At 39.3% G+C, this 16,682-nt stretch overlaps 1 protein-coding gene across 3 annotated transcripts; it reads left to right on the forward strand.

Moving 5' to 3' along the window:
• The first annotated feature begins 940 nt into the window (after positions 1-940).
• ugt1b1 (UDP glucuronosyltransferase 1 family, polypeptide B1) lies at positions 941-12,910 on the forward strand. Of its 3 annotated transcripts, XM_052111205.1 has the most exons (6): positions 969-1,398; positions 6,700-7,308; positions 8,142-8,273; positions 9,049-9,136; positions 10,754-10,973; positions 11,591-12,910. In XM_052111205.1, exons 1-6 carry the CDS (start codon positions 1,063-1,065, stop codon positions 11,868-11,870), a joined length of 1,665 nt encoding a protein of 554 aa, XP_051967165.1. In that variant the 5' UTR covers positions 969-1,062; the 3' UTR covers positions 11,871-12,910. The 3 variants fall into 3 exon arrangements, with proteins under 3 accessions (XP_051967163.1, XP_051967165.1, XP_051967164.1); XM_052111203.1 differs by lacking the exon at positions 6,700-7,308 and having other exon boundaries at positions 941-1,974; XM_052111204.1 differs by lacking the exon at positions 969-1,398 and having other exon boundaries at positions 5,582-7,308.
• The last annotated feature ends 3,772 nt before the right edge of the window (positions 12,911-16,682 follow it).

Below are 16,682 nucleotides of genomic sequence, written 5' to 3' on the forward strand. Positions count from 1 at the left end.
TCACTTTGGTTCTGGCTGTAGTGCCCCCGCAGCAGGGCAATTGGGTGACATCCCAGCTGCTAAAAATAATAACAAAATAAGCTGCTAATATATAATTTGACTCTCGATGGATGTACTATTACGTTGTCTTCTACAGCGAAGAAATTGTGTATTATGTAATTTATAAATAAAATGTTCAATGTTTTTAGAACAGCATTCTTCCACCTCAGGAACATTACCACAAGAATAGATTATTGTAATGCATTACTGGGAGGTAAGTTCAATAAAGAAACTTGATCATTAATATGATCACATTAGCCCCATTTTATCATCGTTACATTGGTTACCTGTTCAATTTCTTATTAATTTAAAAAGTGTTAACTATGTACAAAGCTTTGAATCCTAGTGCTAAATTGAATTACTTGGGACATTTACAGTATTTATTTATTATATGGGCGGCTGTGGCTCAGGTGGTAGAGTAGGGCGGCCACTAATCGCAGGGTTGGCGGTTCGACTCCCGGCCCACATGACTCCACATGCCGAAGTGTCCTTGGGCAAGACACTGAACCCCAAGTTGCTCCCAATGGCAGGCTAGCACCTTGCCGCCGTGCATGTGCGTGTGTGTGTGTGTGTATGAATGGGTAACAGTGTAAAGCGCTTTGCACCTAAAGGTGAATTCAGGCTGGAAAGTGTGCCAAAGGTCCTGCGATCTCAGTCAGTGAAATGACTGTAAAAGATGAGCGGAACTTTGTACCCAAGTAATTAATTGCCAGGCCCATGCTTTCATTTGCAATGCAGAAATTGTGCTGATTTTTCCTGTCCATCTTAGTCACAGTGACTAAATGAATACTTTTTTACTGTCTTTCTAACTGCTAGATAACACATTCTTAAGCTCAGCTTGATCTTGTCAACTTGTCTCGTTCTCGCTCTGATTGCTCCTCACTTTTGATAACGGTCACTAAACTAACAGATCTAATTTAATCAAGCGGTTGGTAAATCCTGCATGTTATTCACACTGCAAAACCAGCCTTGATCCAAACACAGAGAAGGGGAATAGAGACCTGCATGATACGTTGAGCCAGAATGCATCACACCTCGAGTACAGGCTTGGAATATCAAGGCCCAAACAACAGATGGACGTTGGCTGCATTTATGCTCGCTCTTGCAGCCCTCGGAGTGGCAACGCAACCTGCCGAACCTGGTGCGACTGGAAAGCTTTTAGTGGTTCCCATGGATGGGAGCCACTGGACTGGCGTGAAGGCTGTAGCGGAGGAGATGGGCCGCAGGGGTCACAAGGTGATGGTGGTCATCCCAGAGATAAGTATACGGCTTGGACCCAGCAAACACTTCACTACTAGAACATTTCCAGTTCCATATGGACGGGAACAACTGGAAGAGCTCCAGGCTCGGAATGCCGAGGTGATGGAGAGTAAGCAGCTCCCACTGATGGAGAGCATCAGTACGAGAATCAGTAACATGAGGAAATTTGTGAACATCCAAAGGACCACTGCTGAGAGCCTCCTGTTCAACCAAGAGCTAGTGGACTTCCTGAGGAAGCAGAACTTTGATGCTGTCCTCACCAGCCCAGCCGTGCCAACTGGCGCCGTACTAGCTTATAACCTCTCCCTACCCGCTGTGTATATGCTACGAGGCTTACCCTGTGGATTAGACTCAACCGCCACAGCCTGCCCGGACCCTCCGTCATACGTCCCGCGGTTCTTCACGCGAAACTCAGACCGTATGTCTTTCCATCAACGTGTGCTGAATGTTCTGGTGACTGCCCTGGAGCCTTTGCTCTGTAGACTGATGTACTGGTCAACTGAGGATGTGGTGTCCCGTTTTCTGCAGAGAGATGTGAGTGTGGTGGAGATTCTGAGCACTGGAGCTTTGTGGCTGCTGCGCTACGATTTCAGCTTGGAGTTTCCGAAACCATTGATGCCCAACATGGTTCTAATTGGAGGGATTAACTGTGCAGTAAAAAACGCTCTGACTGAGGTGAGTGCAGAGATGTGTGGTTGTACTACACTTTATTTTAAAGGTGGGTTTAGAGCATGAATTATGTTTGTAAAGTTGGTTCACCCAAAAAAAAAAAAAACTGTTTTATACACAAAAGGAAACATTTTAGGAATATCCTGGTCCATCTTTTCAAAACAATGGCTTAAAGTTAAAATGTCATGTGGTGTAATTGCTTTTATCCAAAAGGGACAATTTTAAAGGGACAATCCCCCCGGAGCAACCTCAAGTGCCTTGCTCAAGGACACAATGGCAGTGGCTGTGGGGATCGAACCAGCAACCTTCTGATTACCGTAAACATTAAAATACTGTTTCAGAAGTATAGCTACAAGACATTATGCATGTTTCGGGCCATCGTAGCTCAGCGAGCATTGATGCCGACTACCACCACTGGAGTCGTGAGTTTGAACCCAAGGTGTGCTGAGTGACTCCAGCCAGGTCTCCTAAGCAACCAAATTTGCCTGGTTGCTAGGGAGGCTAGAGTCTCATGGGGTAACCTCCTCATGATTGTGCGTGGATCGTGGAGAGTAGAATGAGGCTCCACATGCCGTGAGTCTGCAAATTTAAAAAACAATATGCATGTTAACACAATTTTAGTGTTCCTCATCTTTTCTGTGTAAAGTTATATACAATTTTACAACTTCGTTACCCTAAAACGATGATTAAAACAACTTTACAGCTCTAATAATACACGCTTTAATGGAATAAATAATGTAAGTGCTTTTATTCAATTATAAGCTTCATGCTTCTGCCTTTAAACCCTCCAAAAATTGGCTCATTCACTTGCATTGAAGGATAAATATTTTGGAAATTTTAATTTGTAATAGTAACATTTCCAGAGGTAGTAATCGCAAGCTAGCTGTAACTGAATACAGAGAAATCAAACTGAACACATAACGTTATCTGCACAGGAAAAGCAACGAAGGCCGTAAAGTAGAGTCTGGGTTGGTAGAGTTGGAATATGCAGACAGTAGTGTTTGAAATAATCATGGACATGGTCATATTAGATCATATAAAATTGGAAAGCGAAAACAAACAACTGGATCTGCATTTATAGCATTTTACGGCAATAGAACATAGTAAAATAAATGCGATGTTATTTCAGTAGAGTTAATGAGTCGTAAGCATTTGCAATATTTACTCGGTGATTATGTGCCCAGCAATATGCTGATAACTATCCCATATAATTTGTAACGATGTGAGATGAAATCATCAGGTTACTCTCTGCCATTGTTAGCGAGTGGCTAACTGCATGTAGCGATGCTACTAACTTAACTACATTTTTCAGTAACTTCACAGTGGCTCCGCTGCTTTTAAAACAGAGTAGATTTTCCAGTAGCAAACTACTTTTTGAAGCAAGTAGCGGTGTAGCGTGACCAAAAGCTACATCATGTTAGTCTGATTATAATTTATAGCCTTCCTTATTGCATATTAGCCAAACATTTACCAGCAAAACGTCCGACGATCTGGCATCATATTTCTGTCTGCTGATCAGAATCAGGCAGCATTGACTTCTTCTTTTGTAATGGCAGATCACAAACAAAAATAGTGAATTAACCGCCATCTACTGAGAGCTTATTACAGCTCACTTGGATAAGAAGAGATTGTCTGATGATTATGTAAAGCGAGCAGCCACTGTTTGTTTACCTTTACAAGACCTGCAGGGGCAGGTCAATCTGAGAATGATAAAAGAACACCATTTTATTCTTCTATGAAACAAAGAATGTTTCAGACACTTTGTTCTTAATAGATCACACAACAGCATATTTAACTATTAATATTTAAATTAAATAATTCCAAAAGTTATTATTGCCTTTTTGAGGGATTTTGTTTGTGTTCTAAATATGTTTATTTCGCTTCTCATCATCTGTGTGTTACTGGGAGCAGTGAGTGAATTATTATTATTATTATTATTATTATTATTATTATTATTATAACATTTATAAATATACAGTATATTTACATTTATGCATTTGGCAGACGCTTTTATCCAAAGTGACTTACAGTGCACTTATTACAGGGACAATCCCCCCGGAGCAACCTGGAGTTAAGTGCCTTACTCAAGGCCACAATGGTGGTGGCTGTGGGGATCGAACTAGTGACCTTCTGATTACCAGATTACCAGTTATGTGCTTTAGATCACTACACCACCACCACTCCATATATATTATTATAATAATTACGATCATGCAGAACTGTTTGATTTCTCCACTTCTTAGCCTTTAATTAGCTAGTATTTTCATGTAAAATAAATAATGTATGGCCTGTATTATTATGCAACAATCGAGGATGACCATACTTCCACTTTTCTGGGACCAGAACAAAGCGAACAAATATTTGTCGAGCAATCTCTGTATGTGACCTGTAAAGCGGTACTTGCATGTCAAATGGCAAAAAAGTCCGAAAATAAAATGAGCATGAACCCAGATGAGGGGAGAAACAAGCCCCGAGTCTTTATTCACATATTATCCACACTAAATATTATGTGATGAGTCTAAATGCCAGTCTAAGGAAAGTTTGTCATAAAAATGTGATCTTTAGGGAAGTGGGCTACACCTGGCCACAGCAGGACTGAAAAGTGTGAAGTACAGTATACAAATGATTTTTAATGGCATCTGAACTTTTTTGTTTTACTGTTGAATTTTATTTTATGGCCATTATTAACTGTATTAATGTTACTATTCATTAATATATTCCATTAAACACATTAAATGTATTTAATTAATACATTAGATAATAAATGTCATTAGTGGTATTATTGGTTTGATAGTTACTTTAAAAAAAAATATTGCCTCATTAAGTAGATTCAATGTAGCTAGCTACTTTTTGATAGTAACATCAAAAGAGTAACTTGACTAGCTTAACTACTTAAAATTATGAGTAGCTTGTCAAACTACAGTTTCAAAGTAGCTTCCCCAACACTGCTCTCTGCTTTTGACGTAAACAGCCATGAACTTGCACACCCTGGTCAAAAAAATAACAAATAAATAGCAAAAATCTATTTTCTAAGGCACTTAAAATGGAAGTGAATGGGGCCAATTTTCTGAGGGTTTAAAGGCAAAAAAAGAGCTTACATTTATTCTTAAGTTTAAACTCAAATGTATGTTATTTGAGCTTTAAGCATGTTTAAATTATCTTTTTTTTACGACTGTTTTAGGGTTTACAGCGTTACATCGTCAAGCCAACTAAGTTATGAATGCTAAAATTGGATATAATTTCACACAAAAAAGGTTGGTTAGCTATTTTACACACTAAAATCATGTTAACATGCTATTGTTTATGTCTTGTGGCTATACTGTTGAAATGTTTACGGACTGGCCCCAGTCAGCCCCATTGTATAATCAACATTATGCCACAAATGCTGTCAATTGAGCTTAACTTGTATTGAACCCGGAATATTCCTTTAATCAGTCGGTGTAAGAACATGCATCAATAGCTTATATGGTTTAAGAGAAGCTGCCATGGGCCTGGGGTATGACCCTGAAAATGTCATTTAAACCTTTTTTTATAAATTGCACATCATTATATTGACACAGCTGATTATCAATGGTTTATATGGTACAAATCCATAGGTCAACATGATCAGGCAACACTATAGTCCACCCCGAATCTCTGTTTTATGACACAGATAAATATAATGATTTTTTCCCTTCTTGAGCGAAATATGCTCTGTGGATATCCAATTGTTTTGGAAAGCTGTCTAGAAAGCATGTGGGAGTCTATTATGGGTCATGTCATCTCCAACAAGCGGCAGATGGGAAGGAAAGGAGTGGCGAGCTTCTCACGCAAGTTGGGTTTGAGGTGAAGGGGGAGGTGCAGGTGGGAGTCACCGGTTTTTGCTGATCTAACAACAGTCAAACTTCCTCTTCAAATGGCGGTTACACTCTTTGAGCAAATACAGCAGATTGCAGACTGGTCTTTGAGCCCTCCGGTACTAAATATGTAGTTATTCCTATGTGTGCAAACATGGGATTCCTGCTTTAATTTTGAAGTTGAAAGGCTTCAGTTTCTTAACCACAAGGACTCCTTTTGGCATCTGTCTTATGGACTATAAAGTTCACCGATGTGTAAAAACACTAGCATGTTAATATGAAGTTTATACTAACTGTTGATTTTGAATATTGTCTCTTCTTCTAAGAATTTGTGTAAAAGCATGTATGAGGTTATTTAATTGGGTGTTGTGTAACAGCTGGCTGCACAAAGCCCTTTTTTCACTCAGGAAATGTTTTCATCAAGACTACTGTAAAGCAACAGAGAAAGATTTGCACTATTAGCATCTGCAAACCACAATGCAGACAACTCCTGTTCCTCCCTCTCCCTCTTGTTCTTCCTTTCACTCTCTTTTTTTTTTTTTTTGTAGTCACACACGAGAGAGTCTAAAATACAACCCCCTTTCCTGGAGGAGGAGTTCTCCCTTCCTTTACTTTCAGTGCTTGTGTCTGGTCTTTGGCAGACCCAGTTATGCTGAAGGAGGGCTGGCTGTGGGGGCTGGCTTCAGGGCTGCTGCTACTCTGGCTGAGGCCTGCACAGGGTGGCCGGGTGCTGGTCATGCCTGTTGAAGGCAGCCACTGGCTCAGCATGAATGTGTTGGTGACCAAACTAGCCCAGAGAGGCCATGACATCCTGGTCCTGGTGCCTGAGATCAACCTCTTGATCCAGAGTTCCGAACTCTTCCGCACAGAGACCTTCCCGGTGCAGATCTCTAAGGAGGAGCTGTCCACCAGCTTGAGGGGATTTCAGCAGGAGGTGTTCAAACGTAGCCCTGCACTGTTTGACATCTTTCTCCAAGTGGAAATGCTGCTGAACTTCACGGGGACGCAGGTGCGTGGATGTGAGTCGCTCCTTTATAACGAACATTTGATGGAGAAACTGAAGCAGGAGAACTTTGAATTGGTGCTCACCGACCCGTTCCTGCCATGTGGGCCTATTATCGCTTCTGCTCTTGGTATCCCTGCCATCTACTTCCTGCGCAGCTTGCCTTGCGGCATAGACATGTTGGCTTCGCAGTGTCCCTCTCCACCATCCTATGTACCTCGGTTTCATTCCGGAAGCACTGACAGAATGACCTTTGTGGAGCGCATCCAGAATTTTATCATGAGTGCCATAGAGCTGGCGCTTTGTAGAATAATGTACGCCAGTTTTGACGAACTTGCCTCTAGATACCTGGATGCGGATGTGACCTACCAGGAGCTCATCGGCCATGGCGCTATCTGGTTGTTTAGATATGATTTCACATTTGAATACCCCAGGCCTATCATGCCAAACATGGTCTTCATCGGAGGCATCAACTGTGTGAAGAGCTCAGAACTTAGTGCAGTAAGTCACCAGAGGCGCTTTTAAATTTATGTGGATTGGTCAAATGTTTTGCTTTTTTTAATTCAATGTTAATCTAAATTATAAACATGTTCAGTACAGAATAATTCCTTGTCCTGGTTAATAACAGGGACGGTGACTGGTTCGGTCTTCTATGGGGATGAAAATCAAGGGAGATGATGCCCCCTACGATTCCCCAGAACCACCTCCCCACCCCTAAACCCAGCTATGGTTTATAACCTTTGGTTGGGGTCAATATCAGTGCTGGAAATATGGGTTACATTTTTTAGCCTTTACATTGGTACTTTGCCCTAACATGCATTATTTACCTATCATGGTAATCTGACTCTTCCCTCCAGGGCTTTGATGTTACCTAAGGCAACATTGTTTGTTCACTGTATTCTTTGCTATGCAACTCCCTCCCTGCACTTAGCTGATCTCTGGCTGGATCTCTGAAAGCAACATTTTGGAGACTGAATTGCAGTGCAATACCAAACATTTCTTGGCTTGAGCAAGAGGAAATATCTGAAGGAGAAAATGAAAAACATAGCGTGCTAAAACAGAGGAGTGGCGACTGCTGCCAGTCAGAGGAAAGACAAGATGTGTAACACTTATGCAATAATGCTAAGAACATAACGGAAACATTTCGGGAAGTGTCACCTGGGGAATGTCTAAATATTCATAAATAGTTTTCATAACTAACTTTTTCTATAAAAAACAGCTCTTGCATTGTTCTCGTTTTATTCAATACCAGCCATCAAAACATGTCTTGCTTTTCTTTCTACAAGTTGACAACATTGGTTATACATAATGGTACAGATTATTGTATTGTGCAGGATGTAGAGGACTTTTTGGAGGGCTCGGGAGAGCATGGCATTGTGGTGTTCAGTCTGGGTTCTATGGTTTCCTCCATGCCTAAAGAGAAAGCCGCCATCTTCTTCAAGGCCTTCAGTATGATCCCGCAGAGGGTAAGATATTTAGATATTTGGGGAAAGGGTTCACAGCAGTCAAGCAAAGTTTCTTAAAATAGCCATTTAAGTTGAACATCACTATCAAACAAAAAGAATGGCAGTAGCAAGGAAACCAGCAATAAATCTAATCAATTGAAATGGTACATACATGAACTAATGTTCCTAAGCTTTTAGAGGAATACCCCCTGTACAAATGATGTGTTGCGTGAACTGATCCCATTCTGTTCACAATTACAGATGTTCAATTGTCTCTCAATCAAGGATTGTAGGATTTATGGGCCCACTTTGCCATTTGTTTCCACAGCATGTGAAACTAAGTAAAGGCTGCACACAGAGCTGTGGAGGTAGTCCAAAAGAACATCTGTCTTCCATTAAAGTCATCATGCACATTGAAGGGTAGTTTTGCAGGATGCTACACTGCTGGAGTGGATAGTGTTTCAGTAAGACCAAACAATGGCCACTCTTCACTGTCACTTTTTAAAGATGCTTTCCTCATACAGAATCATATGATTCGGTTTTATCAACAGACTTCAAAAGTGCAGTAGTATGCCCAGATTCTCTTAAAATGTGTAGGAATATAGAACAAGAGAAGAGTTCTTGTTGGGTTGCGGCTGGTGCTAAATTCTGGGTAGGGCTGGTACCTGAACTGGAGGGATGCTGAATTTCTATCCAGCTAGTTCCATAATACCATTTCAGTCAAACTGCACCTGCAGTAAGTGTACTGTAAATTGCTTTAGATAAAAATGATTTGCTATATAATGTTTTTTCCTAGGTTCTGTGGCGGTATACGGGTGAGATGCCTGATAATATCCCTGCAAATGTCAAACTGATGAAGTGGCTTCCACAGAATGACTTGCTCGGTGAGTTTTACGGGTTTATTGTTCAGATGCGACGCTTAGATATCCATTATTCATCCAGGTGAGTGTCAGGTTCATTTTCATGCAGCTCTACAATCTCAGCCTCAGATCGATTTCAGGTAAACCTGCCCCTAAACGGCACGAAGAGACAATTTAATTGTACATGTCAGACAATCTCTTCTTGTCTGAGTGGGTGGTTTTTGGTGAGTATAAGGAGCAAATTGGACATTATGGTGATTCATTGAAAGTCTGGCTTTGTGAGACTGCGAAGATTAAAGGAATAATATGGGAAAATCACTTTTGTTAGTTCTCCTGTTAAAATGTGTGTATTATTTGAGCTGTAAAGTAACAAATGGTAAATGGACTGCACTTATATAGCGCCTTTTTAACCTTAACGGTATTCAAAGCGCTTTACACTGTGACCCATTTATACACCAATGGTGGCAGAGCTGCCATGCAAGTCGCTAGTCTGCCATGGGGTTCAATGTCTTGCCCAAGGACACTTCGGAATGTGGAGTCGTGTGGGCCGGGATTCGAACCACCAACTCTGCGATTAGTGGCCGACCCGCTCTACCAACTGAGCCACAGCCACCCACAAAATAATTGAAAATCATTAAATAATTTTTTTTAGGGTTAACGCTGTTGTACAATTGGATATAACTTTGCACAGGAACGGTAGTTAGTGATTTTATCACACTAAAATTACAAGTAAAATGTGTGGAATTTAAAGGTAACTCTTTGCTCATGTCATCTTGGATTTACAGTGACACCTAGTGGTGTGGATGCAGCATCATTATCAAAATCAACAGTTTTCAGCCATTGTAGAAATTCGCTATTCACAATCAGCCATGACTAATTTAATCCAAGAGTGAAAGTGTTAAGCGAGTTTAAGAGAGTAGTATTCAGCTGGTCATGTGATTCTAAAATGGCTGCCCCCATGAGGGTGCCCCTCCCCCATGTAGAATAAAACAGCTTTATTAAGGTTAGGAGTCCTCATCTCATGATTTTATACATATGTATCAAAAGTACAATTCATTTCTTTAGGAGTACTATAACTTTTTTGTGTTTGAGTGCACCTTTAAGAATTTCATATAATTACAAACAAATTATTAATGCTTCAGAGCCTCTCAATATATATAATTTGCCTATTTTGTTTGTAATCAAGCAATAGATGAATTCATTTAGAAAAGTGTTGTAATGGATGCCACCGTCATAATCCTGATGAAAGAGGAACTGCTGTGTTTTATGAAAATGTCCTTTAAGTGGTGACCAGAGAGAATTAATTATTATTCTGAAGTCCAAGGACGAAGCACTTGTCTTATCCCTTTGAGTAGCTAGTTAAATACCAGGCAACCACACATTCCAGAGACCTCAACATGGATCATTAAACTGAGAACACAGAAGTAGCTTTTGTTAAACAAATTGTGTAAAGTCTCATTTGTCTGGCACGTCAGGTATGATTGCAATGAATTGATAGAACTCATTCAGACCCATGATGTTAGCTAATCCTATTAACTGTGCTTGAATTAGCTCAATCAGTGATCTTTACGAAGTACTGGCAAATGCTTGAATGTATAAAATGCGTCCTGTATGTGACAAAGTTGTTGTCACTTATGAAAGGTCACCCCAAGGCAAGAGCATTCATCGCTCATGGTGGAACGCATGGAATCTATGAGGGCATCTGTCATGGTGTTCCCATGGTGATGCTTCCGCTCTTTGGCGACCAAGTTGACAACGTGCACCGTATGGCGTCTCGAGGGGTGGGAGTGGTCCTCAGCATCCATGACATCACGGCAGAAGAACTGGTCAACGCTCTCAACACGGTTATTAACAACAGCAGGTAAGACTTTGACGAGAACGCCTGATTGTTTACAGAACATTGTGAAGTTTTGAAGAAATATTCTGGGTTCAATACAAGTCCAGCTCAGGCAACGGCATTTGTGGCATGACATTAATAACCACAACAAAAACAAGAAAAATTGGGGGCTTGGTTAGCTCAGTGGTAAAGACGCTGACTACCACCCCTGAAGCTCGTGAGTTTGAACCCAGGGTGTGCTGAGTGACTCCAGCCAGGTCTCCTAAGCAACCAAATTGGCCCAGTTGCTAGGTAGGGTAGAGTCACATGGGGTAACCTCCTCGTCGTCGCTATAATGTGGTTCGCTCTAGGTGGGCGAGCCACGTGATAAGATGCGCAGTTTGACGGTCTCAGACGCGGAGGCAGCTGAGATTCGTCCTCCGCCACCTGGACTGAGGCGAGCCACTATGCCACCACGAGGACTTAGAGAAAATTGCGAATAGGACATTCCAAATTGGGAGTACAAGGGGAGAAAATCTGGGTTACAGTGATGCACTTATAACTTTATTATACTCAAAATATTTTTCTCGCTGTCTTTTTGGGAATTGTCTGCCTGCTTATACACCCCATCTCACCTCCAAATCTCTCAATTCATTCTGCAGCTATAAAGAAAGAATGGAGAAGCTTTCAGCTATACACAACGACCGTCCCATGCAGCCCCTGGACCTTGCAGTCTATTGGACAGAGTTCGTTATGAGACACAAGGGAGCGGACCACCTGAGACCTGCTGCCCATGACCTAAACTGGTTTCAGTACCACAGTCTGGATGTGATTGGCTTTCTGCTTTGTGTGGTGCTGATTGTAACTCTAGCAATGTTGAAATGCTGTGCACTGTGCTGGAGAAGGTGCTCCCGAAAATCGCAGAAGAGTAAGGCAGACTGACCGCATAGAGGGAAGTTAGCATAGCTTACAGAAGTTTCGAAGTCTCAACATTTATTATCTTTGTCTACCATGTCTTCATTTCAGATGTACAATTCCAAAGTCATAATAATTCAGAAACATGTGCAAGTACGATTTAGTGCCTTGTTGAATTGCATTCTCAATGTTGCCACAGGGGGCGCTATAGCGGACATTAGTGTAAACTGGTTCACTTTTACAATGAGCTTTCTTTTTTAAATCAACAACTGTCATGGTGGAGCAACAATTAAACAATACATTTCAATTATTATTATTTTTTTTTTTTACTAAGGACATCTATCGCTCTTTAGTGCTTAGGTTTGTTACTGCTACAGTACAAATGCTAAGCATGTTCACATTGACAATACATGGGGTTAGCGCTTACAATTTGTTTCCCCTTAAAGCTGCACTTTTGTGGACCGGGATCACATTTCACTATTGAGGAGCAGTTTCACTGAACACACCAGTAAAGAAACTGTACCTTTAAGATATTTGCTTTGCATGCTTTTAGTCTGACATTATCAATTAACAAGTTAATTATAATAGTAGTCGGTAGCATGTACATTTCATACCAAGCAACCTACAGTACACTAATAGTCCTTATTCATGCTAGCGCCATCATTGATTTTGAATGGGAATGACATTGAGGCTGTGATGGATAGACTTCAATGGCACGAATGGTATAAAGCTGTATAATCTGATTTTCTACAACTCATGATGTCTGGAGTTCTTCGTATATTGAATCTTCTTGGACAGATTAATGTTTTGTCCGTGGAATGATCTAAAAACACTTTAAATTGCAGTACAGCCCGTTGAAGAGACTGTAAATATATCCCTCACAGCCTCATTGTCATTCCCATTAAAAACCAAAGTTGTCGCTAGAGTGAATAAGGTCACAGTGTAAAAGGAATATTCCGGGTTCAAGTTAAGCTCAATCAACAGCATTTGTGGCTTAATTCTGATTACCTCAAATTAATTTAGATTCTTTGCTCTTATTAAAAAAAAAAATAAATAAATAAAAAAAAGCCAAAAATGGAGGTTCAAGTGAGGCACTTATAATTGAAGTCAATGGAGCCAATTTTTTTGAGGGTTTAAAAGGCAAAAATATGAAGCTTATAATTGTAGAAAAGCACTTCCATTAATCCTTTTGTTAAAACTTGTGTATTATTTGAGCTGTAAAGTTAGTTTAAATTGTCATTTTATGGTCGTTTTAGGGTTTGTGGTGTTTCATCGTCATGGCAACGAAGTTGTAAAATTGAATATAACTAGACAGAAAAGATTAGTAAGCTATATTATCACTCTAAAATCAAGTTAACATGCATATTATGTCTTGATGCTATACTTTTGAAACCGTGAGTACTTAAACGTTTACGTATTGGCCCCATTGACTTCCATTGTAAGTGCCACATTGTAACAGATCTTTGCTTTGTTTTTACAGAAAAGAAGGTACGAGTCGAAATCGATTGAGCTTAACTTTAATCACGTAATATTTAAGTACATTCACTATCATTGTGCCTGTTATACAGTAATGTTGAAGGTGCTTTTAATACCAACACTAATGTCGATGGCAGAATGGTTGCTGCTGGGTAACTGGAATGTGTTCAGTCCTATATTCGGGTGCTCCTATTCCATTCAGGCTCGATCCTTTAAATCTACAGACTGAAACAAGATGATTACTTTAGTTTCAATAACAGCACACTGAATTTTCATTCATACTTTTCTTGTATGTTTTATGTGCTCCTAGTCCTAATGCATAAGAAGCTGTAAAGTTGTGATGATAAAAGTTGGTTGGTGGTCATTTAATGAAAGAAAATTTTAGTTGTGCACTTGTAAAAATTGACAGTTGTTAAAATGTCAATTTCTGGTTCAATTAATAACAACAGTACAATGTAAACACAGCAATGTATTTTGTGTATGAAATCCAGTGATAGGAAAATAGTCTCTCACAACGGTTGTCACAGTTAGCGGCTGAGTTGTGGAGGAAACTTCTGCAAACAGCTTCATTTCTAAAGAAAGCTATCTGACTGATAATTCTAATTTAAAAAATATTATTTCTGTGCTGTTACTGTATACTCTGATGCTATTGTGATTAAAGTAAAATACAAAATCTAGCCCTGACTGCTCTTATTTAATGTGTCCCCTTTTATCCCAGTTTTGTAATGCACAATTCCCACTACTTAGTAGGTCCTCGTGGTGGTGCGGTTACTCAATCTAGGTGTTGGAGGACAAGTCTCAGTTGCCTCCGCTTCTGAGACCGCCAATCATTGTGCATGACACCGCGGGGACTCACAGCATGTGGAGACTCATGCTACTCTCCACGATCCACACACAACTCACCACACGCCCCATTGAGAGCGAGAACCACTAATCACCACCACGAGGAGGTTACCCCATGTGACTCTACCCTCCCTAGCAACCAGGCCAATTTGGTTGCTTAGAAGACATGGCTGGAGACACTCAGCACACCCTGGATTCGGACTCGGGACTCAAGGGTGGCAGTCAGCCAGAACAAGCCCTGAATATTCTTAAATTTACGTTTAGCACCTCCTGGTGTAATGGAGCTTAGCAGAAGTTTCAAGGGCAGTTGTCAAGCCCCCCATCATACTACTGTATCTTACCTGATCTGGGTAAAAATAGCCATACTCGATAGGCATGATCACATCACAGCCGGCCGCGGACAGATTCAGTGTTTACTTACAAATAACACTCAACAATATATAACATTCTGTCATCATTTACTCACCCTCAAGCATCCCAGATGTATATGACTGACTTCTTCTGCAGAACTCAAATAAAGCTTTTTAGATTAATATTTCAGCTCTCCACATAATGGAAGTTAATAGTGACCAAAATGATGAAGCTCCAGCATGCACATAAAAGCAGCATAAAAGTAATCAATAAGCCTCCAGTGGTTAAATCCATGTTTTCAGAAGTAATATAATAGGTTTGCGTAGTCCTTTTTTTTACTTTAAATTTCCTTAAGTTGTGCAATCAATGCAACAAAGGCAATGCATTCTAGAATGCATTATTGGGATACATTGTAGCTTGATGCAACTTAAAGTATTAACCCTCCTTTTGCATTCGTGGGTCAGTTTTGACCCGGTGGAATTTAAGCTGATGGTTTTCATCTAAAACAAAATTGGAAGTCATTAATATCTTCTTAACTGTTCATACATGTAATAAGATCGATATTTTTTGCATGTTAACTGACAAATATTAAAGTTGCTAATATGCCAAATATTTTGAAATAATTCAATTTACGAATTATTTGAAATTTCAAAATATATATTAACGTCAAAACCAGTGTGACACATGTGAAGGCATGTTTTCATCCACATTTATGTGCAATTTGTATTAAATATAACATAATATCAAATTTATATTAACATCTAATGTGAGAATTATTTGTAATTTGAATGCATTTCCTATTACTCAATCAGTATCAATAAATACAATGTTACTAGTGCATGTCCATTCCTAATATCAACAACTGAATTTCAACAGGTAAAAATGTTTTTTATATATATATATATATAATCTAATTTGGTTTTCACTAGCTTTATTTTAATTTCATAACACAATTTCATCAAACTGATTCATGTAATGTTTATCAAAATTAAATTAAACATCAGATATTTCTTTTTTATTTGATTTGATTAAAGATTGCTCAATTCAATTGGATGGAATTCTGTAATGAAATTGAAATGTGTAAATCTTAAAATGACGTCTTTGAGTGTAGTGTTTGTTTTCACTATTTAATTACAGATATCTTTTCTTATGATTGTAACATAGTTTAAAATGCTTTCTTACTAATTTAATAACCATCCAATTCATTGATATCTGATATCCATTTCCAGATAATTGGAAATAAAAGTGGCCAATTAGCATTTTTACTAGTTGCAATTCAATTGTTGCTATCAGGAACTGACATTTGCAGTAGTAACAATGTAATTTTTGATATAAAACGTTTACTATTAAGAAGTGCATTGCTGATATAGATATTTGGAATTTCAGCTATCAAGAAGATAATTATAGGCATCTTTAATTGTGTTTTTAAAAAGGAGTGAATAACAGATCATTGTGAAATTCTTCTAGTAACATTTATCAGTAATTATGTGGGGATTTTTACTAGTTGAAATGTCATTTTTAATATAACAAAAACTTGCATTTCCATGAGTAATGATGTCATTTTGATCAATAATTAATTTTTACTAGTGCAAACTTAATTACTGGTATCAAATAGCATTTCACTCTTACTAATTCCATAGTTAATACAATATTAGTAATTACCATTTTAACTAGCAAAAATGTTGATTTTGTTCATTCATATCCTGCACGTGATTAAAAGTACATTTGGCTTGCCATAGATTTCTTCTCCGGTGTTTAGTCTTTTGACTATTTTGCAAGTACAAGAGTTAAATAAATCATTTGAACGGTTGTCAATTTCAAATTTACCACATTTAGACAAAGGACATGTGTGAAAGGTGTTGTTTCTATCGCAAACGTTTTAAGACGACTATCATAAAGCATACAAGAATTAATAATTGCTCAATGAAACACAACATTAACAGCTATTTATCCAAACTTTGTTACCATACCTCTCAAATCCTCTTAGCAAGGCAGAGTTTAATACCTGCAGCCTTCCAGCAGCTTTGCCTCAGTTGTGCAAACACTCCAAAGTACATCCACAGACCGTTCGCATGTCCTCATGCCGACTCCCATCTGCTGTCCTGTAGAACTGGGTGAAGAACAGTTTGGGTTAACCACCTAGAGAGGGACACTGGACCGGGCTGAACA

The sequence above is a fragment of the Xyrauchen texanus genome, chromosome 39 (assembly GCF_025860055.1).
Source record: "Xyrauchen texanus isolate HMW12.3.18 chromosome 39, RBS_HiC_50CHRs, whole genome shotgun sequence".
Taxonomy (NCBI): domain Eukaryota; kingdom Metazoa; phylum Chordata; class Actinopteri; order Cypriniformes; family Catostomidae; genus Xyrauchen; species Xyrauchen texanus.